General features: G+C 40.9%; 2 protein-coding genes across 3 annotated transcripts in view; one reads left to right on the top strand and one right to left on the bottom strand.

The window, feature by feature from the left end:
- ak4 (adenylate kinase 4) overlaps positions 1-23,009 on the bottom strand; it is a 439,278-nt gene that overhangs the window by 146,264 nt on the left and 270,005 nt on the right. The window lies entirely within an intron of this gene.
- pde4ba (phosphodiesterase 4B, cAMP-specific a) lies at positions 1,430-21,780 on the top strand. Of its 2 annotated transcripts, none has more exons than XM_062423668.1 (9): positions 1,430-1,622; positions 12,159-12,252; positions 15,467-15,750; positions 15,879-16,043; positions 16,593-16,692; positions 16,825-16,979; positions 17,097-17,219; positions 17,711-17,893; positions 18,025-21,780. In XM_062423668.1, the coding sequence occupies exons 1-9, from the start codon at positions 1,455-1,457 to the stop codon at positions 18,463-18,465; spliced, it is 1,713 nt and encodes a 570-aa protein (XP_062279652.1). In that variant the 5' UTR covers positions 1,430-1,454; the 3' UTR covers positions 18,466-21,780. The 2 variants fall into 2 exon arrangements, with proteins under 2 accessions (XP_062279652.1, XP_062279653.1); XM_062423669.1 differs by lacking the exon at positions 1,430-1,622 and adding an exon at positions 5,564-5,767.

Genomic DNA, 23,009 nt, shown 5'->3' on the forward strand with positions numbered 1-23,009 from the left:
ACTTTTCCTGTAATGTCTCCTCATCTGGCACAAAAAATGTACAGACATTCACAGTTCCTTCAGAAATAATTTATATTCACTTTGGTAAACCTCATCTGGCTAAAATTTCTATTTGTCCATTACTTTGGTCTATGATTAAATACCTGCATATTAGTAGTCATTGTGAGCATGCTGATGTCAGCATTTTGATTTCTTCTCCCTTTCCGTGATTTAAAAACAATCTTGAATTCTCGTTTTATTTATAACTGTAGCACATGATGTCAAACATTTTGTCACATTCCTTTAATTTGATTTACAGTAAGATTGAATAGATGCATTTTATGCTGTATTTTTGTAGCATAAACAAAGGTGCTAAACAACTGCTGTATCCTAGTTGTAAATTATTTGAACTAGTATTCAACAACTAATATAATACATTATTATTATTATTATAGGCCTGCACTTTATTTAAACATGGCTCTAAAATGATCAAACTTATTTTTAAACAACAGACAGAAAATCTGCACACACAAAAAAGACTTTCACACATTAGCATGCACATCCTGGCTGTTGCTAAATGTTACAGAAATATTATTCAGTTCTGGTAAAAATGAACGCAAGCAGTCAGTTCCTGTTATTTTGTCTTTGGGCTATATTTTTGACTGCACTGTGGTCGAGCCCACAGCCTACTTCGTTTACACTGCAAATCAACGACCAGTCGACCACATGTTTCTATACAGCAGCAGTAATTGTTTTTGTACAAGACCAAAATGAGAAATTCTCATCTCTGTGTGGAGATTTATTAAAACCTGCACCCTTGTCATGTGCGGCCCCAAAGGCCCATTACCATGTTTGTTTCTAAGCAACTGGTTAAATAAAGACATTGATGGTATCTGTTGGATCCTGTTATTTAGCCAATGTCAATAAGCAGAGTTGATCAGGCTAATTAAATAGTGATGATCAATAATATTGGGCAATGAAATTGAAGTCAGCCACTTAATCAGCGCTATAACAAATTGTAATATGGTACGTGTTCTTGCAAATTCTGTTGGTTTAAAGGTGTCGCTCTGTTTCCTGTGAGGTGGTGCAAAGTGTATATTTGTGTGTGGCAAGTGGTGGTTTGGGGGGGGGGGTTGATATCTGGTTTCCTGTTCAGTAAGTGAGGGGGGGGGGGGGGGTGGTTGACTTTATGTAAATGAGCTGAGGGGGAGGAGGGGGCACATATGCTCAGAGAGAAAAGTTGAGTATGTGACAGAAGGAGTTCACGTCCTTGCTTTCCACCACTCTACTCCACTCTGCTGACAGCTGCGAGCCTTACCAACTCGCCACAGCTACTCCTCCTCATGATGAAGGAGCGCTGCAGCCTGGTTCCACCTCTCACAATTCCCCCTCCTCAGCAACAGCAGAAGCAGGCGCCCCGAATAGGACCTATGGATGGATGTTGCCTGGGAGTGGCGGGGCAGCGCACGGGCTGCATGTGTGCCCTCTGTTCTGACTGTGTGTCTCTATGTGCCGGCTGCTTGTTGACAGATGAGGCGTACCAGAAGCTGGCCATGGAGACGATGGAGGAGTTGGACTGGTGTCTGGACCAGCTGGAGACGATCCAGACCTACCGCTCTGTCAGTGACATGGCTTCCAACAAGGTAGGACAGGCCCTCTTGTGTTTTTATTTTTCAAAATTATGAAAATGTTGAACCATTTATCACTGCAAGTGTTTACACAGAAATGGGTCTCCTCTTTGAGGGAGTCCTCAAATCGGACCTGCAAAGGACTCTGCTAGAGAGAACTAATCCCATTATAAACACATGAACTACAGTATACAGAATCCAGAGATACTCTAGCTGTAAGCGTACATGAACTTATCATGACCTTAGCAAAGTCAACAATATTAAAAGCTGGAGCATGTAAGGAGGAGGTTGAGGTGGTACAGGGGCCTGCAGCAGCAGGCACTATTGGAATGAGTGCTGTTTACAAAGGCTGCCCTGTACACTTGTATGGATATGACTGGATGTTACTCATCAGCTGATGTCTTCTCTATTTTTTTTCTCTGTCTTTGCACAAATTATTGTCTGACATAAGGAAGTGGTTTTGTCTTTTGACCTGCTGTGGCCCTCTTTTCATCTTTTTCTGGCAAACTAGTTTTTCACTGTCCACTGGTTATTCTGCGTCTTCTGCACCATTGAATGTAGGCTATGTGATGTGCACCCAGCTTCAGTTCCTGGTTCTTTATATAAGTAATCCCCCTAGTGCATGATGTAGAGCACTATTTGTCTGTGACTTTTAGGAAAATATTTGCATTAATGGGTTAAATTGAGTATGAATAATCATTATCACTGCCATTATAAGTAGCAATAGTAGTTATAATTTGGTGACTGGGCCTAAAGGGCCAGGGGCTGGTTGTTTATACATAAAAATGTGTCCTGTCATTTCTTTTTATAGAATGGACCAGTCTTATTTAGTACAACACTGATTTTTAATGTAAAAAGAAAAGGTGTAGAAGGTGTGTGTAACACTGCAACTTTGACAATTTTAGACCTGCTCAAGCAGAAACAGTTTCTGCCCATAGAGTTTTTATTCAATTAAAACAAATCTTAATCTCAGGATTATTTGCTTCAAATGTAAATTTGCAATAAGATGGTCTGGTGTCTGTGGCTTTTTATCTTTCCTGTCTTTCCAACTTTTCACTGTCCACTGGTTATTCTATTTCTTCTGTGTCACTGACTATCTGTGATGTGCACCAAGGTTCCTGGTTCTTATATAAAGAACCAGGAAGCACGGAACCAAGCAATATTTCGCTGCACCCATTAGATACGGTGCTTCTGAATTCTAGATGTCTCTGTCATAATGGTTGTCGATGGTGTATAATGCTTTTTGGGTCACAGGGATTTTTTTTCCTCCCTGCGCAGTATCCTACTCTTATTACATCTGTGTGCTATATCAGTACCTTTAGTTCTGTAACATGTGTGACTCTTGATGTTCAGCCATCTTTGTTGTAAAGGGTGACAACTTACAGACTGCACCCTACTGATTGGCCCCAGTCCTCAATACTAATCAATTGTTTTGGGTTCCGTTGTTGCTTGCTTGCTTGCTGTATGGGCTGAGTGGTAGCTGTGTGTTAGAGAGACTGAAAACGGTTTATCAAGTTAGCCAAGAGGAAAAGCTTGTTATTTCTCATAAAACTGGACAACAGGATGCAAGGGATCCTGCAGTGGGTCAAACACAATAAACTAGAGAGGAAGAGAGAGAACATTTGTGTGTGTGTGTGTGTGTGTGTGTATGTGTGTGTGTGTGTGTGTGTGTGTGTGTGTGTGTGTGTGTGTGTGTGTGTGTGTGTGTGTGTGTACGGTGGGGGGAATCCATACGGACCCCTGGGCAGAGTGACTCTCTCTTCCTGTCTCCTTCCTGATCCCCCACGCTCTCTCCCTCTCTCTCCAGACGACAATAGACATCCCATCATGCCCATTTGCATGGTTAACGGTAGAGTTCATTCATCTCATTGTACTCATCTGCGTATACCACCAACACAGTCAGTTAAGTCACATGAGGACTGCTGAATTGCAGAATAAATACTATTAACCATTTAAACAAATATAAATTTAACCAATCTTTTGTCATGTAGCCTACATGACAAAAGAACGCAGAAGATGCTAAGAAACTGTTGATATAACCTCAGTGTGTAAGCAGAGAAAGGACACTGTGTCAATGTGTTGATTACAGCAGAATAAGACCAGGATTTCTTTAACAGAAAATTAAGTCATAAACACTCTTCGCTATATTCAGAAAGACGGTAAACCTGCTGGTTTATATCATCCCTCATTTGTGGACTTGTGGATAGGATTAGTCTTAACTCGCTTACAATTTTAATTTTAGCACTTTTGCAATCTCAGAGGGTTTGGCAGAACTGAGCCAAGATAAATTCTGCAGCTGGTGATTGATTTCAGGAGCCTACTGCTTTGAGAAATACCAAAACATCCTAACTATGGCACAACGAAGGGGCCATTTTATTCAGATATTCCCAGAAAACACTGCATCATCCTGATGACGCAGAGATGATCACACTGTAACACAATGCAAAAAAATGTGGAAGCTGACAGTAGCTTCACTGTAGCAGATAGATTTTGCTTTTTAGCTAACATAATATCTCAAACTTTTAAGAAATATGTAAACAAAAAAAAACAAAAAAAAAAACAAACAAACAATGGGTTTATTGTGTATATGACCCTTTCTGATTGATGTCACTTTGGCTAGTGGGTGAGGTAACCACCTGTGGATAAGATACTGATCAGGAATCCTTCATCAAACCTGTCTATTTTGTATGGATGCACTTTGTATGTGTGTGTGTGTGTGTGTGTGTGTGTGTGTGTGTGTGTGTGTGTGTGTGTGTGTGTGTGTGTGTGTGTGTGCGTGCGTGCGTGCGTGCGTGCGTGCGTGCGTGCGTGCGTGCGTGCGTGCGTGCGTGCGTGCGTGCGTGCGTGTGTGTGTGTGTGTGAGTGTGTGTGTGTGTGTGTGTGCTATATGTAGCTGTGGGGCCATATTAATAGCACAATCCAATTGAAGTCCAATCAGTTATAATTCTGGCCTTGTTTTTTACTGTAAACAAAAACATTACACAACTGCTTCTTCTTTGTCATGTGAGGTGTTACACATGACCTGGTTTTATAACAAGAACATGCTAATCTATAACTACCTCTTGTATTTAGCATGGAAAAACTGTTATCCAAGCTGTATGAAACCCGAGAACAAAGGATGTGAAATGCGAGTAGCTGCTGCTATACTGTACCTCTAAATTGAAGTGCAGGGACCTGTTACTGTTGACGACCTGCAATTTGTAACTGTCCTCTGTTATGTATTCTGATATAGATGGGTGGAGATCTGTACTGAGTTGGAAATATTTTCTATGTCAAGGATGCAGACCTTCATCAAGGGCTGAAACAATAAGTCAAGTAATCAATGAGTAAATTGAGAAACTATTTATATTCAGTTTTTATATTTATATTGAATTTTGATTCTTTTATTTGACAAAATTGATAATCATTCGCTGCCATCAGCTTAATAATTGTGACTTCTTTTTTTTTTTGCACTTGTCTGATAACATTTCAAATTGAATATCTTTGGGTTCTTTGACTGTTCATTACGGGCCAGCTAAATACTTTTACACTAAGTAGTAGAGTTTTCTCTGGATTCTGGAGTCCAAAGTTTTGTAAGCTGAAGGACTGACTGAAAGTCAATGTCTAGCCATCAAACTTTCACCTGAATAGATTTGAACTGTCAGGGATAGAAAAAATTGCTAAGCACGACCCGGCTAACCTTCATAGGTGAGGCTCGTGAAATCCATTGTGTTCCTCAAAACAGGAAGTGTTGCAGTCATCTGAATGATCAGTGCGATATTGACAGTGTAAACCATGTGGCTGTGAGTGCCCGCTACAGGAGTAGCAAACAGCAAGAAAGAAAAGCTAGAGGTTAGAGGCGGGACTACCCCCATGAGGGAGTGTGGATGAGGCAGAGGTCTGTCTCACACATACAGACTCGGTCACTGTTCCACATACACAGGGTGTGAGGTAAAGCCTAGTCAGACCTTGCAGCCCTAAGTGAGTCACTAGAGCTGTGGCGTTTCCCAGCGTCAGAGAGCTGAGGCTTGGTTCTTTTACTCAAGCTGTAGTCAGACTGAGACAGACACTTTAACGGACGACAGCACTGCTCTGCTCTGCACTCTACACACAGCAACATGGGAGCCTGCTGCTTTGACAAGAAAGAGAAGAAATTAGGGAAACTAAATGGTTGGAGAAAGGTGAGTTTTCTTGTATTTATTTATTTATTAATTTATTTTCTGCTATTACACAAGTTTATAATCTCCTTTGCTGTTTTTGGAGGGATATTTTATTATATATATTTTATTTTATGGATGAGTGTGGGATTTCTCTGACTTGCGTGGACATGTGTGCTGAACTTTTGTGGACTGCTTGATTATAAAACATAGTTTCACTAGATCATTTTTGTCTTTTGATCCTTGGTGTTTTTTAAAGTGGTCATCTTATGAGGGGCTTCAAATATCTCGCAGCAGTGGATGCTGAATGGTTGCTTTGAGTTTGCCTTCAATTTGAAACAAATGTTTTGTGTAAATAGTGTAGCTGCATATTCCACAATACTACGGTTTATATCTTAATGTTGAAGCAAAGTCTTTTTTTTATTTGGTCAATTATTTGTCTATTTCTTAAAACTTACTTGTGCATATTTTCAGAGGTTCATGCATAAGGAGGCAGGGGTGCATGCATTTGGCTTTCTAGAACCTTTGTGCATCTTTTAATGTTATGCAAAACAACACAAATTCACAGATTTGTGGCTGATCACAGATACTTCAAGTTGTTGCCAAGAGTGTTGAGATTAAAAAAAAAGTAGGCCTTTTGGAGATTATTAAATGTAGATGCTTTTTTGTCCTCTCCTGCAAACATCAAACCAATTCCCTCCCAAGTTATTATTTGCTTATTGTAATGTATAGGTGGCAGAAGGTACTCAGTGGAACTGTGTAGATGTTGCTTGAAAACAGGCAATTGGGGCAAAAAGCATCTTAGTAAAAATTAGCTTGAGTGCCTCTCTTTCTGCGGTTTCTACAAGAGTCTGGTGATGTTGAGATAATAAGCAAATTGACGATGAATTTAAGTCACCTGAGGGCCAGGCAAGTGATAAGTGGTGTTTCTAAGCATAGCACCAAAGCCTGGAGACAGTCTTTTTCTAACTGAGGCTGAACACTTGGGTCATCTGAGGAGAAAATACCTGCCATGTGGTTATGCTGTTCAGTGACTGCTTTATTCTAACAGGGGCTGATGGGAGGAAAGTAAATCTCTCTGAGAATTTGTAGATAGAAATTATCCTCCTAAGTGATATGGCATAACTTTTGTTAACGTGATAAAATATTGCTGTTGATTGATGATATAAGCATTCATTTGAGGTTTTGGTAATTCAAGCATTACTTTTTTCTTAGGTGTAATTCTGCTCGTGTGGTATTTTACATTTGCTTTCAGAGCAACTAGAGCTGAAGTGCGCACAGTTACCTGTTAACTATTCTACTCCAGCCAAAAATGGGGTTGCGGACCACATCTGCCTCTACCGAGGCCTTGAACAGCTGGGAGTGATGGGGATGATTCACTCAGTTGAGGAATTACTTACTTTAATCTCTCCTCCTGTTTTCAAACTCCTAGTTTATAGCTGGCCGCTCATTTTCAACACATCTAACCGGATAGATTCAAAGACACATGAATACACTCTTTTTCATACAGACACATGCTAGTGTGAGTGAGTCAGAGGAAGTGAAGAAGTGAGAGGTAGTCAGGCTGTTTCTTAGTTGTCTGTACCTTAACCCAACTTACGCACGGTTCATACGTGGGCAGGTTTCCTGAACTTTATAGAGTTATGTCATTACCAGTCTTTGCTTCAGTACTGATGTTGCCTTCTTACGTCAAGTTTGTGGTTTAACTCCCCTTTCTTTTAACCACTACTGCAGATTTACTGGTAAAAAAATAAATGATTGTATGATCCATTTTTCCATTAATGTTGCATACTGTAAACATGAGATTACAATGATAAACTGATGAGACTGACATAAAAGAGAATACATAAGTTATGATTCACTTTTAGAAGTTGTTGATAAAAAATGTTAAGGTAAAAAGTGTCATGACAGTAACTTCAGTGGTGACAAGAGTAAATTAAGAATTATAGGTTGGGAGATTTACTGATAATTTAGTTATCTTGATTTTATATGTTGGACAGAAGGAGTTTCTAAAGTTTAAATCAGGTTGGGAGATATGTGACTGCAAGTCAATACTCTCCCTGGATACTGAGCAGCTTTGTCTACAGTAAATTGGGCAGAGTGCACCCACTAGTGGCTTAAAGGCTCAACTTCAATCTGAAAAGCATCAAATTAATATTGCTGATTATTTAAAATAAGACATTTTGAAGAGAGGAGCAGTACTAATGTTAGACATTTTAAGGAAACAAAACCTTCCAAGAGTAGCAAAAAAATGGAATATACCCCTGTTTAATATTGGGTCATTTAAAAATAAATAAATGTAAAACTGAATTAGAATCATGTAAAAAAAAAAAAAATAAAATAAAATAAAAGTCTGTTTACAAGTTGTCATATAATCTGATTATCAGATCAAACATTGCCAGCCACAATAATCCTTATTGAAAAAATAAAACTATGTATAATGTGTAGTGCTTGGTCAGATAATGGAAGCATGTTGTTGAGAGTGCATGAGCTCAGTCTCGTGTCAGAGGGAGATTCTGTATCTTCCTTCCTGCCTACCTGTCTGCCTGACTGCCCTCCGCAGTGAGCTGTCCGATGGGATCACGTCTGAATGTAGAAGCGCGGTGTTATGTATCCCCCCCACCTCACCCCCCTCACAATGAAATGCCACTGGCTCCATTCACCATCTCTGCTTCTGTCGAAGCAGCTCTCTGCTGAATCAACCCAACCCCCTGCAAGCAGAGAGAAAGAGAGTGGGAGAGGGATGGGGAATATGAGAATAAAAGGTTAGGAGACACAGAGCTAAAAGAGAGAAAATGACATGATTGAAACAAAAGAAAATTGAAAATGGAGTAAGAGAGGGAGGATGTGGAAAAGCTGAGGGGAGAGAGAAATGGAGGGAAAAGAGAATAGGACAGAAACTTTGAATGACAAAGAAAGAAAGATGTCTGAGCATGGTAAGAGGTGAATGGATAAAATAATAGAATATACAGTATGTAGGTATGAGAGAACGTGAGACACAGATACCCACAGACCTCTAGGAGCTAATCATCCTCCAGTGTCATGGTGTCAGTAGGAGGTAAAGAGGATTCCCTTCTGCGCCTGAACGAACAATACAATCCAATACACAGAGGCAATAACATGCTCATACAGAAACACATGGGTATGAGTGTGTACAACATGCATGCGACATGTCAGCGTCAACTGTGCTTAACTGCAGATAATTGCATTTGTAGACTGCTGCTGTGCATGTACAGTATGTGTTCTGAGGCATTTCTTTCAGCCTCTGGGGAAGCATCGTTCTTCAGCACATTGCAGAAAGACATCCCCTGCTGTTATTTCTGGGATCTTTATATATTATGCATTGAGCTATTATATAAAGAGCTGCCTCCTCTCCTTTTCTTTTCTTTTTCCCTCTTCTTTTGCGTCCTACCTCGCTGCTTCTGGTTCTTTCCCTCAGTGGGAGGATAATCCGGAATCCTCCCGGGGAAGCTTTGATCTCCCACTCATCTTTCCGAACTTGTATACACGCAAACACACGCACATCGGACCGAGAGATTCTCTGGGAACTTTGTTTATCAGTTTCCCATGGATTGACTATGAAGTGAATAGAACTATGGATATGTTCTCATTAGCAGAGAGGTTTCCCATCAAAGCTTTGCCACCATCCTTGAGGGTTTCACAAACATGAGTTATGACGAATTTCACAGAAGCACCAACGCGCTTCAAAATTGGCCAGTGGTACTGATGTAACAGTATCCAGTCAGGTGGCCCTAGCCTTGTACACTGCAGCAGTATCAACACCTGCTCCAAGGACAACCCATTGATTCTGCCAGTGAGGCAGACAGACCGAGAGATTGATGACTGTGTTGGCAAGTGGCAGCCGGGAGAGAAATTGACATGTAAGTGGTGGAGAGTGAGGGAGAAACGGAGCGGAGGGCGGGTGGAGGAGGGGAGGGATTTTCAGTCTGTGCATCAGTGGATGTGAGCAGAGGCGATGTGTGTGGTGTGTCCTCGTGACAGCTCAGCAGCTATACCACATGTTTGCCTGGGAAGGAAAAGGGGAAGCCTCTCCTCTCTTTTCTCCTCATTTACTCTTCTGTCCTCTGAAAACAGTCTTGCACCGATTGCCTGATGCTGTTGCCATGGCGTTGGTGTGTTCTGGTAATTGGCATACACACACTTCACAAGCTTTCACTTTCACAAGCAGAGAGAAAACCATGGGCTGATGTCACCTAAATTGGGGAAGGATGCAATTATCTACCATCTCTCCTTCTTCCTCTCTTTTCTTTTCTTTTTTCCATCCGTCTTCCCCACTCTCTGGTTGTCTCTCGGTGCAGGCTGTTAAAAATAGCCTTTCACAGACACCCTGACAGCATCTAATATTATTATGGGATGCAGATAATGAACAGGCTTATGAGTTCTCCACAATGGCCGCCGCACTTGGGGATGTCAGGAGACAACAGAAGACTCAAAAGAGGGAGGGAGAGGAGCGGATGATAATAGAGATAATGGCGATAAAAATACAGAGCTGTGCATTCACATTCCTCAAAACGTGCCCCATCATTTATTCAACCCTCATTGTTTTACTGTAGAGGAGAGGCATTGCTGTGCGGCTCGATGGCATTCCTTCACAATGGCTGACTTAATAAAAATGGCTTAAAGGTGGAATTACAGGGGCTGGGAATTGCAGAGAATGGGAATTAATTGCAGTGGTCACACAGCTGGGAAAAAAAAGAGAAGAAGAGGGAAAGTTACAGCTGGAATCAAAGTCTGAACATTATGTCAATCACTCAAACACACCTTCATAAAATCATATCTACACCAATACCAAGCTGTAATTAAGGCTCCCCCCTTCTCCCCATTTTCTGTCAAATCATGTGTTCTGAATAGAGTGTGTTGCTGGGGCTGGCAGACTACAGCAGGGGAAAAAGAGACAGAAGAGGGAGGGAACGATAAAGAGAGAAACAGAGAGAGAGAGAGAGAGAAAGAGAGGCGGGGAGGAGGGGGAGTGAGCGCTATAACAGTGAGAGCAGCGAAGCAAGACAAATCCAGTGGAGGAACCCCCCCTCCAGTCAGATGAACATCGCTGCCTCAATCCCTCCTCCTCCTCCTCCTCCTGTCTCCATCGCTGTTTTTTTCCCCTCCTCCCTTCCTCGCTTCTTCTCCATTATTCATCAGTACACTGAGAGTCCCCAGCTCTCTGCTCCAGCTGCTGCTGCTCTAGCCGATCCACCAAGCCTGCTGGATCTCCTCCTCGCTTAGCCTTGCTACAGCCCTTACTTTTCTGCCACATCCATCCAACCATTCGTCTTTCTCCCCCGGCATGGAGACTCAGAGCAAGCCCTTTTCTGCTGCTAAGAGGGAGAATGAGCCCATCATCGAGCTGCTCTCTTAGTTGCTGAGAAGAGAAACACAAGAAGAGAGAAGAGAGGATTTTTTGTTCTTTTTGCCGCTGAAAGAGTCCTATTCGACTGCCTCTATTTTTTTTCTATTGGATTACAGTTCTGGCTTTGTGTAGGAACGAGAAAACGGGGTCCAAAATGCCTGAAGCCAATTACCTGCTGTCGGTGTCTTGGGGTTACATTAAGGTGTGTGGCGCTTATCTACGTAGCTTGTCGGGATACCGCACTCATTTCATTGTACCTCACTGTCCTGCGTTGCTGTTGCATTAAGGCCTAAATCTGAACTAATTCAGCATTTTCATAATATCAGTTGATCTTGTGGAGCTTTTCAGGACATCATTCTAGCCTAATTGCACCAAATGATATTTTTTGGGGAGGACTGAAAGAATGGTGTTTTGTGGTTCAGGCTCCATCTTGAACCCTCTGCAGAGCTGTGTGTTTGTATGTGTGTTAGTGTGTATGTGGGTTCACGCGCACGCATCAGTCTGTCATAAACAGCTGCTACTGCAGTGCCTGGGTCCCTGTGTACTGTCCAATGCATATGTCTCCTTTAACTGTTTCATCTGTTTAAAACTATTTAAAATATAAAAACTACATGAAAATTGCTAAATTGTTGGCACGAAAACGAATGTCCTAAGCAGTGTGCAGATTTTCCTCTTGACATCATTGAATTCTTTTACATTGACGCAAGTAAAAGCAGGCAAACAGGCCCCAAAAATGTGATTCAGTGTAATAAAATTGTAAATTGGTTGCAGAGGGTGAATTGAGGGGAATTAAAATGTGATAGCCTCCCCAATGGTAATACAAATAATGATCCGCACCCTAATAAATTAAAGGGTAAATAGGGGGAATAAGATATGTGTCCCCCCACTATTTGTACACTAATTAAATAATATAGTTGAGCTGCTGAATTAAAACTGAGTACTGCTGTATTTTCCATGGAATCCTGTACCATAATTTCTCCCAGGCTTTCCCCCAGTGGAAACTGACAACATTTTTCTCTCTCTCCCCCTCCTCTTTCTCTCTTGCAGTTTAAGAGAATGTTGAATCGGGAGTTGACGCACCTATCTGAGATGAGTCGGTCGGGGAATCAGGTTTCCGAATTCATCTCCAACACCTTCCTTGGTAAATAAAGTTTCATGTTCATGCACTCAAAATCACATTTACAAATTCACAAAATTGGTTTATAATCCACCTTAGCCATCACACACTGTAATCACGACCAAAAACAGAAATAACCACAAATATTTAGTTGCTCACACAAATACCCAAATCTTTGATTATTTGCCGCATTATTTGTGTGGAGGTTTGATTTTTGCGTGATGCTAAGCTGTGCAAGTTGCTCTGGCAGGCTTTTCTGTGGGGGCGTACCATTAAAAACACTGCGCCATTAAGCTTTGTCTAGAGGTTTATGACACCAGGCTCGAAATGGCCTTTACAATTTAAGTGAAAAATGTATATTTCTGTTTTGTAAGTATTTTTTTAAATATCAAGTTATTAAGGTGGTTGGCTTATTTATGAAATGTGCTGTTTGAATGACAAGACAGCTTGTTAGACAGAACCTGAGAAAGTTAATTGGAACTTGATGCTGTCGGTGTGGGTTGCACTTTCAAGATCTGAGAATAGTGATAGCTAAATATGTATGAATTTATATCATCTGTAGAGACGATGCTTTTGTGGTTTGTCATCCACATTCATTGCAGAAAAATAACACGTGAGCAGCAGTGCGACAACCAATTTTCATTTGATGGATTAAAAGTTGGCTTTTGGTCAATTTTGAGATTTAAACAGAGGAATGTTGATAGCTAGAGGACAGACGCAAAAAGCTCAGTGATAGTCAAGTAAATGAGTGAAATATAATATAGATTGACAAACAAAAAGGATAATACAAGCCAGACAGAATGCATGTAGAGGTAGTTAAGATTATTTATAGACACTGTGCTTCCGATCGATTGGCATCCTGATCCGGTGTAGTGTTGTTGGCAGATCTGTCACTGCTGGATCATAGAGAGCGAGAGGAGGGGTGAAGCAGACGCAAATGAGGGAGGTAGCTGACTGAAGAGAAGGGGGAAAGTCGAGGTACAGAGGAACCCCCTTTGCTGGCAGATAGATGAGCGTGACTCATCCCTATCTTAATACATCTTTGTCAGCAGGGACACCTTGTTGTCCCAAAAGCTCTCCTTCCCTCATCCCCACGCTTGCTGCTCCAAGAATCCAGACATAGATCTGATCTTTGCAAAAAAAAAAAAAAAAATTAGGGTTACACTGTTAGTAGTAGGATCAAAGAAAAACAGGTAAACATTACTGAAAAAGGGGGAAATGACTGTAGCCCGCAGCACAGCTGGTCTGGTTTGGCCTCAGATGACCAGTAGGACTGTTTAATCCTTCCATCCATTAAGATTAGTATCACATCAGTTATCCACCTTTTTCTGCTTTACATTATTTTTATGGAGGCATTCATTCAAGGCTATGAGAAATTACGTTTTCCTGCCATATGTCTGATTCTACAGAGGTCATTCTTGTCAAATCCCCATCAGTTTATTGTGAACTATGTGGTTTTTAACATTTATGGCTGATGGTGAGGCACACTTTTGGTAAAACAGAACAACTGTGTTCATGGAATCTGTATAATTCCCTGGATAAATAAAGATCACAGATTTTCTCATGGCGAACTCATGCAGACTGAGATTTCTGACTTTCCAATGAGGATTATTGGCTGACTGCCTGCTGGCCATTCACGTGTGCCTTTCCCCCGCTGCAGCTGTCCTCCCAACATAATTCTGTCATAATTCCCTTTGATCGGCCAGCAGCAGAACACACCTAGTTTAGGGAATAAACTGTGAGGGGAAAAAAAGTCCCCTAAATAAGCCTCCCCTTTCTCCACTGCATCTGCGTATCTTGTAGGAGAGCATATGGAGGAGGATGAAAAGAAATCCGATGAAATTGAAATAAACGTGGGAGATGACAGAGGACAGGGAAAGAGAAGGAAGAAGAGAAGAGACAGAATAGATCAGGATACAGAAGATATTTACTTAATTTGCTTAATTTGTAAATCCATGTCTAAAATAGAGGAGGGTCTATCCATGTGACTGGGTAACACAGAGCAGGCCAAACTGCGACAGAGAGACTTAATCAGACCAGGATCGTGAAACTGTGCTAAAAACCATCAGTTTTCATGTCAGCGTTTACTGTACACTAGTACTTTAAGATGTAGAAATGTTTGATAAAAATGACACTGTGAACTTGTTTCTCTCTCTCTCCCACACACACACACACACACACACACACACATGCACAGGCCACACATAAACACCACACAGCAGTGGTGATACTGATGGCTTGTAATAAATTAGAGCGCAATATATTGCTCTTCCCCTTGTTTCCCACGCAGCACATGTCTGAGAGTGCTTAATTGCCCATTCTCAATTACCACTGGAGGACTGAGGAGAGAGAGAGAGACAGAGAGAAAGGCAGAGGAAACAGTGTGAGAGGGAGAGCATGAGAGTGAAAGTGATTATTTGAATTACAGCTGGTAATTGAATAACCCTCAACAGGGGAAGGCTGATAGGCCAACGATGAGCTGAATCGAGGCTTGATAGATGAGTGCACAGCTCACATACCTGCCGATAGTGAGTCCCTGCAGGATTTCATTCAATTCTTCTTGTGATTGCAGTAAATACAAGTGCCTGGTTGCACTGTTTCTAAAATATTACAGGAAACTTGGCATGTTTTCCCTGCTTTTTTTTAGGCAAAGTGTGAAGACTGATGTATTTTTCTAATTTATCATTTTTCAAAGTAATATTACATGAACGCCTAGCACGTTTTCTGCATTTATTTTGGATTTTCTCACTCCATCTATTTGTGGCCAAACTAAATGTAGTTGAATAGACGATCAAACATTAAATTCCCCCCGTTTACCGAGTGATTTGTTAAAGCTGCAAAAGATGCTGCAGCATATTCAATGACTGGCTTTACGGAGCTGCCTTAACTGCACAGAAACCCCAGCTCTTAGTCTGTCAATGGACTGACCTATGAGAGTGAAAAGAACAAGAAATGAGATGTGAGCCACCTGCTGATAGAGCGGGGGTGGGGGGGGGGGGGGGGGGGGGGGTGGATACGAATGAACAGTAGGAGCTCAGAGAGAGACTGTAGGTGGAAGACGGGGAACATGAATGAACAAATGAATGGACAGACAGATGATGAATGAATAGGTGAATTACTAAATCCCTCAGGAGCCAAATTGCTGCAGGTGTTTTTTAGTGCACCTGGGTTCTCTTCAATATGAGGTATTCCATGCAAAGACTTATTTCTAAATACATCAAATCTTCCCCTACCTCAGACAAACAGAATGAGGTGGAGATCCCGTCACCGACATCCAAGACGCGAGAGAAGAAGAAGCAGCAGAAGCAGCAGCTGATGACACAGATCAGCGGGGTCAAGAAGGTCTCCCACGGGCCCTCGCTCTCCAGCAGCAGCATCTCACGCTTCGGCGTCAAGACCGATAAGGAGGAGCTGCTGTCCAAGGAGCTGGAGGACCTCAACAAGTGGGGCCTGAACATCTTCACGGTGTCAGAGTACTCCAACAACCGACCTCTCACCTGCATCATGTATGCCATCTTTCAGGTATGAAGTGTCCTACTATTATCAGCACTCTCCATGCCATCATGTCCATTACATACTTTTTGCTTTTCAATCATTGCTACTAAAGCTATGTACACTAATTCCTAACTATGATGTGATATTTTTTCAAGGAGCGAGACCTGTTGAAGACATTCAAAATCCCTGTGGATACGTTTGTGGCCTACATGATGACACTGGAAGATCACTACCATTCAGATGTGGCCTACCATAACAGCCTGCATGCTGCTGACGTAGCCCAGTCCACACACATTCTCCTCTCAACTCCAGCCCTCGATGTAAGTCATAAGAAGTATTTTCGACAGAAAGAGTTAGGGTCTTGTTAAAATATCTTATCCACATTGGTTAACTCCGAGGGGTTCCTAAAATGGCCACAGCTTTGAATTGGGTGCCAGTGCACATCCACGGAAATAAGAAAAAATTAAATTAGAGAAGTATGTTCTTACATCACCCCATGTGCCTCTTTCCTGGATCAGCACACCATCTTTGAAGAGCCCAACAACCTTCCATTGAATCATCTTTTCCCCTCCTCAGCCTGCTCAGACAAATTAAAGTTTACTGACAGAACTTCTTTCTTCCTTCCAACATTAGTCCTTCCATCCCCCTTTTGTAAGATTTTGTCAGCTCTTTTGCTTAGAGGCAGAATGTGACAGAAACACATTAAGGTTAAAGATTAAATGTTTTCATGTTCACACAATGATCTGGTAATCAATAGTTAGTTGACATGGATTAATGGTTTTGTTATTTTTGATGCCATTTTTTTATCTTCATGAATTGTTAAATGTTTTTTCTTTCCTCTCTCCTTCTTCCATGTTGCTCTTTTACAGGCGGTCTTCACAGATCTTGAGATCCTTGCAGCCATCTTTGCTGCAGCTATCCATGATGTTGACCACCCTGGAGTATCAAACCAATTCCTAATCAATACCAGTAAGTCAAAATGTCACTCTACACATGAATAAGGGCGGGTATTCAGTTGATTTCTTTAGTAAAATAAAACTGTTGTATTCAACAGCCTAATAGCAGCAGTTGTAATAACAACCTCTTTTCACCTCTGTCCAGACTCTGAGCTGGCCCTGATGTACAATGATGAATCTGTACTGGAGAACCATCACTTGGCTGTGGGTTTCAAACTACTTCAGGAAGACAATTGTGATATCTTCCAGAACCTCACTAAGAAGCAGCGACAGTCCCTACGCAAGATGGTCATTGACATGGTAAAATATTGAGATTCATATTCTTTTCTCTTCTACAACCCTCTTGATATAAATGATAATCTGTTTATATTGTTATGATGCTGAGGATGGGATTTTTTTCTCTCTTTCTTTCTTTAGGTTTTGGCCACTGACATGTCGAAACACATGAGTCTGTTGGCTGATCTGAAGACGATGGTGGAGACCAAGAAGGTGACGAGCTCTGGAGTGCTGCTGCTGGACAATTACACAGACAGAATACAAGTAAGTGTTTGTTGTCCAAAACAACGTATTCACTTCTAAACAAAGAGTAATAATCATGCAAAAAACTGTACATTATATTGAGTATTGACATTATATGTCAGTTTGGACCGGACATACTCTCAGCCCCCCATCTGTCTTTCACCTGCTTTTAATAGCTCTAATCAATAGCCAGCATTATTGGAGGTTACTCAGCCAATGGTCATTAGCTCCTACATAGCTGACCTCTGCTCCTACTGTCACTCCTTTTCACACTCCATCCATCTTCTTTGTGCCTGTAAGTGCTCCCTCCATACTGTCCCTCTAATGGCCTTTCTAGGATTTCTTCTTTATGAGACTGTTGTGCAGGCCAGCCTCCTCTATATAACAGAACATGATAGAATTAGCCTTTTGTCTGTTCTGCAAGAGCAGACTTGCAAATTTACAAATTACAAATGTTTTCACCTGGATTTTTGTATCATTGTTGGTTAACTGCAATTCTGAATCACTTCTAGGTGCTGCGTAACATGGTGCACTGTGCTGACCTGAGTAACCCCACTAAGTCCCTGGAGCTGTATCGTCAGTGGACTGATCGGATAATGGAGGAGTTCTTCCACCAGGGAGACAGAGAGAGGGAGAGGGGGATGGAGATCAGCCCTATGTGTGATAAACACACAGCCTCGGTGGAAAAGAGCCAGGTACGCAATACAGTACATAGAGTAGAAACCGCATTACGCACAAGCAAAGATGGATGTACAAATGTATGTATGTGCATCATAACTTTAAAAGAAACTCATTTCTAACTATCGCTTGTCTCATTCTCTTCCAGGTGGGTTTCATCGACTATATTGTGCACCCTCTGTGGGAGACTTGGGCTGATCTGGTCCACCCTGACGCCCAGGACATTCTGGACACGCTGGAAGACAACAGGAACTGGTACCAGAGCATGATACCCCAGAGCCCTTCCCCACCCTTCTACGACCAGTGTACACATGGACACTGCGGAGGCACTGGAGGGCAGGGAGGCGGGGAGAAATTTCAGTTTGAGCTGACCTTGGAGGAGGAGGACTTGGATGGAATAGAGAAAGATGGTGAAGGGGAGGAGGAGGAAGAAGAGGAAGAGTTAGAGGAGGAGGAGGATAGTCTTGGAGATTCTCGTTCTCCTCCCCTGGACTATTTGGACGGTCAGGAGCAAGACGAAGGTGGCCTGACCGAGCCAACGACGGCAATAGAGATCGTGACACATGAGGCAACACCCACAGACACATAGGGCTTCCATCGTCAGGCTCACATGGTGATTTGAAAGTTTTTTGAAAAAGAGGGGAGATCCTCTAGCAGCTGTGCTTTTTAACAAGCCCACAGAAGCAAGGGCTTAGTTTTGGCCCGCACAGGGGCGTCTTGCACTTGGGTGTTTGAAGCCAGACACGGATGGACAGTTTCAGTGAAGCGGCTTCAGAGTTCTCAGGAAATAATTACTGCAGACATTTTAGTCTTGATGGACAGGCGAGACTGAGGGTGGAACTTGAAGGATTTTGGCCAGTTTGGGAAATGGTAACTTTTCTTTTCTGGACTGGCATTAAATGGACATTGACACTACTGAGAGAAGTTTTGTACCTTAAGACTTTTTTACAGATATGACATGATCTAGAAGTAGCATAGAGTAAGATCTACTGATGGAGACACGTTTGTATAGCAAGAGAAAGTGTTTACTTTTTTCCTGTACCATTTGTCAAAGGACTTTTGTGTGCCTTTTTTACTAATGTCTTTATATAGTTTTTTATTTATTGAACACTCTAGTATGTCTGTGAAATGTTTTTTTTTTCATATCTGAGAGAGCAAAATCTTTTTTGTAAGTTAAAAGAGAACAGTCTTCCATGTATTGGGCAATAGAGAAATCCAAACAAACGTCGACAAACAACTCTTGGACAAACACCCACATTATACGCACATAGTCACATTTGTTTTTCTTTACACAAAGAAATGTTAACACCTATATTCATTCATGGCTCATGTTACATGTTCACCTTATTGCTTTCTATGTCAGTCAATGAATGTCACAATCACACTGAAATACGTTTCTCCTATTTTCATACACAATTTCTTCAGCATATCTTTTCCTCTCCTTTTCTCTCAATGGTCTGCAGAACATTTGGGCTTCCTGCCTTTTCACACCAAAACTGGACTTTTGATACAAATGTGTTTAATGTGTTGAGATAAAAACTCAGATTTGCAACTATAGGATCATATTCCAGCTCAATTTAATGTACAATTTTGATTTGTTCTATAACATTTTGTTCCATTTACTTTTAGATCATGTTTTCATGTGGTGTGAAATGGAAGTTAGCCCTCTTGAAACCCTCATAACTTAAAACCTACCGTCAGATAAAATCAGCAGTAATACAAGCAGGTCTGAAAACAAATAAGAAGCATCTTAGATCTATATTAAAGGAATGAAGTCGGAAAAGGACAAAAAACACAACAGCAGTATATCTATTTTTAGTCCACAGGTATGCTGCAGTCTTAATAATCCTGTTAGTTGGAACAGGCCCTGACCCCAGACCAGTCTGATATAACGCCCCCCTGCCCCTCTGCAATCAGGCCCAGACCAGATGATTAAAGGTGCTCTTACAGCTGCCTGTCTGAAAGGTTCTCTCAGACCCTCATCAGTGCCACTATTCGCATGGTTTACAAACCCCCGTAGGCTCCACGGACACGACCCCAAAACAATCAGGCCGGCTATTTCTTCCTCACGATAAAAAATCCCTCAAGTGCTGCTTCTGCTCATTGACGTCAATTGAATTTCTTCCCCTCCCCCTTCCACTGTATCAGGTTTCCAGGACAGTCGGGTTATTAGGATTTGGCACAGATGGAAATGCTGGATTCAGCATGGCAGACTGTACCCTTCTCAAAAAAAGAGGAATAATTAGACTCTCGTTTTAAAGCAAACCAGAAAATATCTTTTTTGCATATTTCAGTAATATGTAGGGGAAAATGGTTTGCAGACCTCACATTTCTGCCTCTTTTTCTGGATGTTCTACTTAAATCTATTATCATGTCTCTCCATGTTCATATTGGTTTACTGATACAGTCAACGGTACTTCATCTAATTTCACTCCAGCATGCTTAAGTGGCAATCGTTTGTGTGCAGTATGTATGGAGGGTTTTGTATGTGTGTGCGAGTATGTGTTTCTGTATGATGAATGTGTGAATGTGTTGACTTTGTCATCAGGCCTTACCCCCATCACTCCACATCTTTGTCTCTACCGTTTGTCGCTAGGAGCTCAAGTTGGTCCTTTTTGCTGTTTATAACAGTGTGTATTTATTCTTTACTTTAAGCCTGTAAATAAGAAATACTGGTTCAGTGTAAAATCTATTTTAATTTATATGCACTTGCATTACCTGGAAGTGGTGGTGTCTAATGTGTAGAAGACTCTGGATTAGAGTCTTTTTATATATGTATTATATATTGTTTTTATATATATAAATATATATAAATATATCTAAGTATATATTCGCACAATGTTTTGAGTGCCCAGCAGAGCAGCAGCTAAAGAGACATGTTGTTGTTGTTGTCACATGAGAAACTTGCAACTCCAAAATAGCCTTTTTACTTTTAAAAGTTAAAATTGTTAAGAAAATGAAAAACGTTATATTAATATTATCAACCAAATTTTTGGGTGATTCACTTTGAAATATGAAGTAATATCATGGATGCTTTTGGTATTGCTGAAAAGCATAACTTTGTTAATTGTATGTAGTTCCATTTATTAAACAATAACAGAATTTGTCTCAGATCTACAAAGATCTTTATTTCTTCTTTTTTTTTTTTAATCAAACAAAACTGGACCAATTTAGGTTTTGGAGGTACAATGTTTTCATCTGAGAACAGCAATAGCAATTTGGTAACCCAGAGGCGGCATAGAGGACATGTTAAACTGCGTAGGCTTGGATATAGGATGCATACAAGCTAGCTAAGGAACACAGAAGCTTAGTCAATGCTTGGTATCAAAATACACAAATAGCTTATTTTCTCTGAGCGGCTTGTTACAACCTAAGCTTCTAAATCCGGCATTTGAATGCAGATTGCTGATATACAAGGCCAGATACAGGTTCGACTGACATACACAAAGCAATCGTCTCCTTTTACACTTATCGCACTTAATGTAAAAGTAGATAACACGGGGACGGTATTGGTAGCATGCTACAATACGCCCGGCACTGACGTGAATCGTTCTGAATTAACAACAAAACATGATCTTATGTAACTGATTGTGCTAATGTGTGAACTCTTTCTGACCAAACTTGTTAGCAGTTTTGAAATTCAAATTTGTCAGTATTAACATTGTTTATCTATGTTCAAGCTTTTTTTGGTCCTAGTTGTGTCCAAATGGTTAGCCAGATTTAGCACTATCTGCATGAAAGATGGGTCTTTTTTTATTGTCAATAATATGTTCAAGTCCACCAGTTGTTGCAGGTGGGTTATTAAATGTTTCACACAATGTATGGTATTATATTGTATATTGTGTTCAAAAATAAATCTGAAATACTTTTTCTATGAAGTGATTAAAAGCAAAGCATGAATACATTCCATCTGTTTGTTCTGTTTTTTTCCCCTCATAGCCTAGTTTTCTCAACTATGGGTGTGAACGACAAATTGGGTCACAGTCATGCTTCTGGTGGTTTCCCACTTGTTTGTCATGTTTCATTAGGCTGCGTCCCAATAAGAAACTGTATTAACTGAGCACCTGGGTCCTGTGCTGAAAAAAGAACCTTCAATATTTAAAATGATGTCGACAATAGAGTCTAAAATCCGTACTAACAGCCCCTAGAGGCCTGTGCTGCTCCTGACACCTGATCTGACCAAAGAGCTGTGAACCAATTTACAGTATCGAAGCAAATATCTAACCTCAACATGATTTTAGACTGCCAAGGAGCAATGCAAATAATTGTTTAATAGTTATATCAAACATGCAAACAAGAGGGTCATGATAAGTGCATAGATGTAAGGCTGCATGAGTAACTGTTTTCAGTATCAATTAATCTTCCAGCTATTTTTATTAATTAATCTAAAATGTCAGAAAAGTGTAAAACATGCCCATGGTCCCAGATATCAAGATAATATCTTTCAATTGCTTGTTTTGCCTGACCAACAGTCTAAATCCTAAAGATATTGAATTTACAATGATAAGAAAGTGAAAAGCCATTAATCCTTACATAAGAGGAGCTGCTATCAGCAAATGTTTAACATTTTTGATAAATGACAATCACTCAAAATTGTTGTAGATTATTATCAACTAATCACTTCAGCTCGTTGAGCTCAGGTTGAGTTGAACCTTATATGACAAAGGCAGAACAGAATATTTATTTATTATTTGTGGTTCTGTTTTGAAATTTCCCACAGATACCCAACTATAATCTAATTGGTTTTATTATTAGCCACTAAAAAAGTCAGTGGCCTGGCCCTCTGTTCTGTGAGAAACTCTCAAACCCCAGGACAATTTTGGAGAGTGAATCCAAATTGAAATTAGAATAAGAAATGTATGTTACATCTATACTACGTTACTCTTCAGGGATTTTTTTATGTCATTGCGTTTGCTGCATCATCACAGAAGTTTGGCTCTAATGTGCTGAGACGGGAACACAGTGTGACACAGACTCAGCACCGCGGCCCCCACATAATCTGACAGGACTGTCCTGATGTGCCATTAGGCCCTCTCACACACAAAAATACACACAGTGAAAAACACACAAACTTGTGTCTGCACACATTCAAATGCACACAAATGCTATAGATGAATTGCAAAGCCTCTTCCT

This window comes from Scomber scombrus, chromosome 8 (assembly GCF_963691925.1).
Source record: "Scomber scombrus chromosome 8, fScoSco1.1, whole genome shotgun sequence".
Lineage (NCBI taxonomy): Eukaryota > Metazoa > Chordata > Actinopteri > Scombriformes > Scombridae > Scomber > Scomber scombrus.

Bases quoted from the DNA above. Each gene is read 5' to 3' on its own strand.
- pde4ba (XM_062423668.1), top strand. From the start codon at position 1,455: ATGTGTGCCCTCTGTTCTGACTGTGTGTCTCTATGTGCCGGCTGCTTG. The intron at 1,623-12,158 runs GTAGGACAGGCC...TCTCTCTTGCAG, and splicing joins GTGACATGGCTTCCAACAAG to TTTAAGAGAATGTTGAATCG. The intron at 16,044-16,592 runs GTAAGTCATAAG...GCTCTTTTACAG, and splicing joins TCTCAACTCCAGCCCTCGAT to GCGGTCTTCACAGATCTTGA.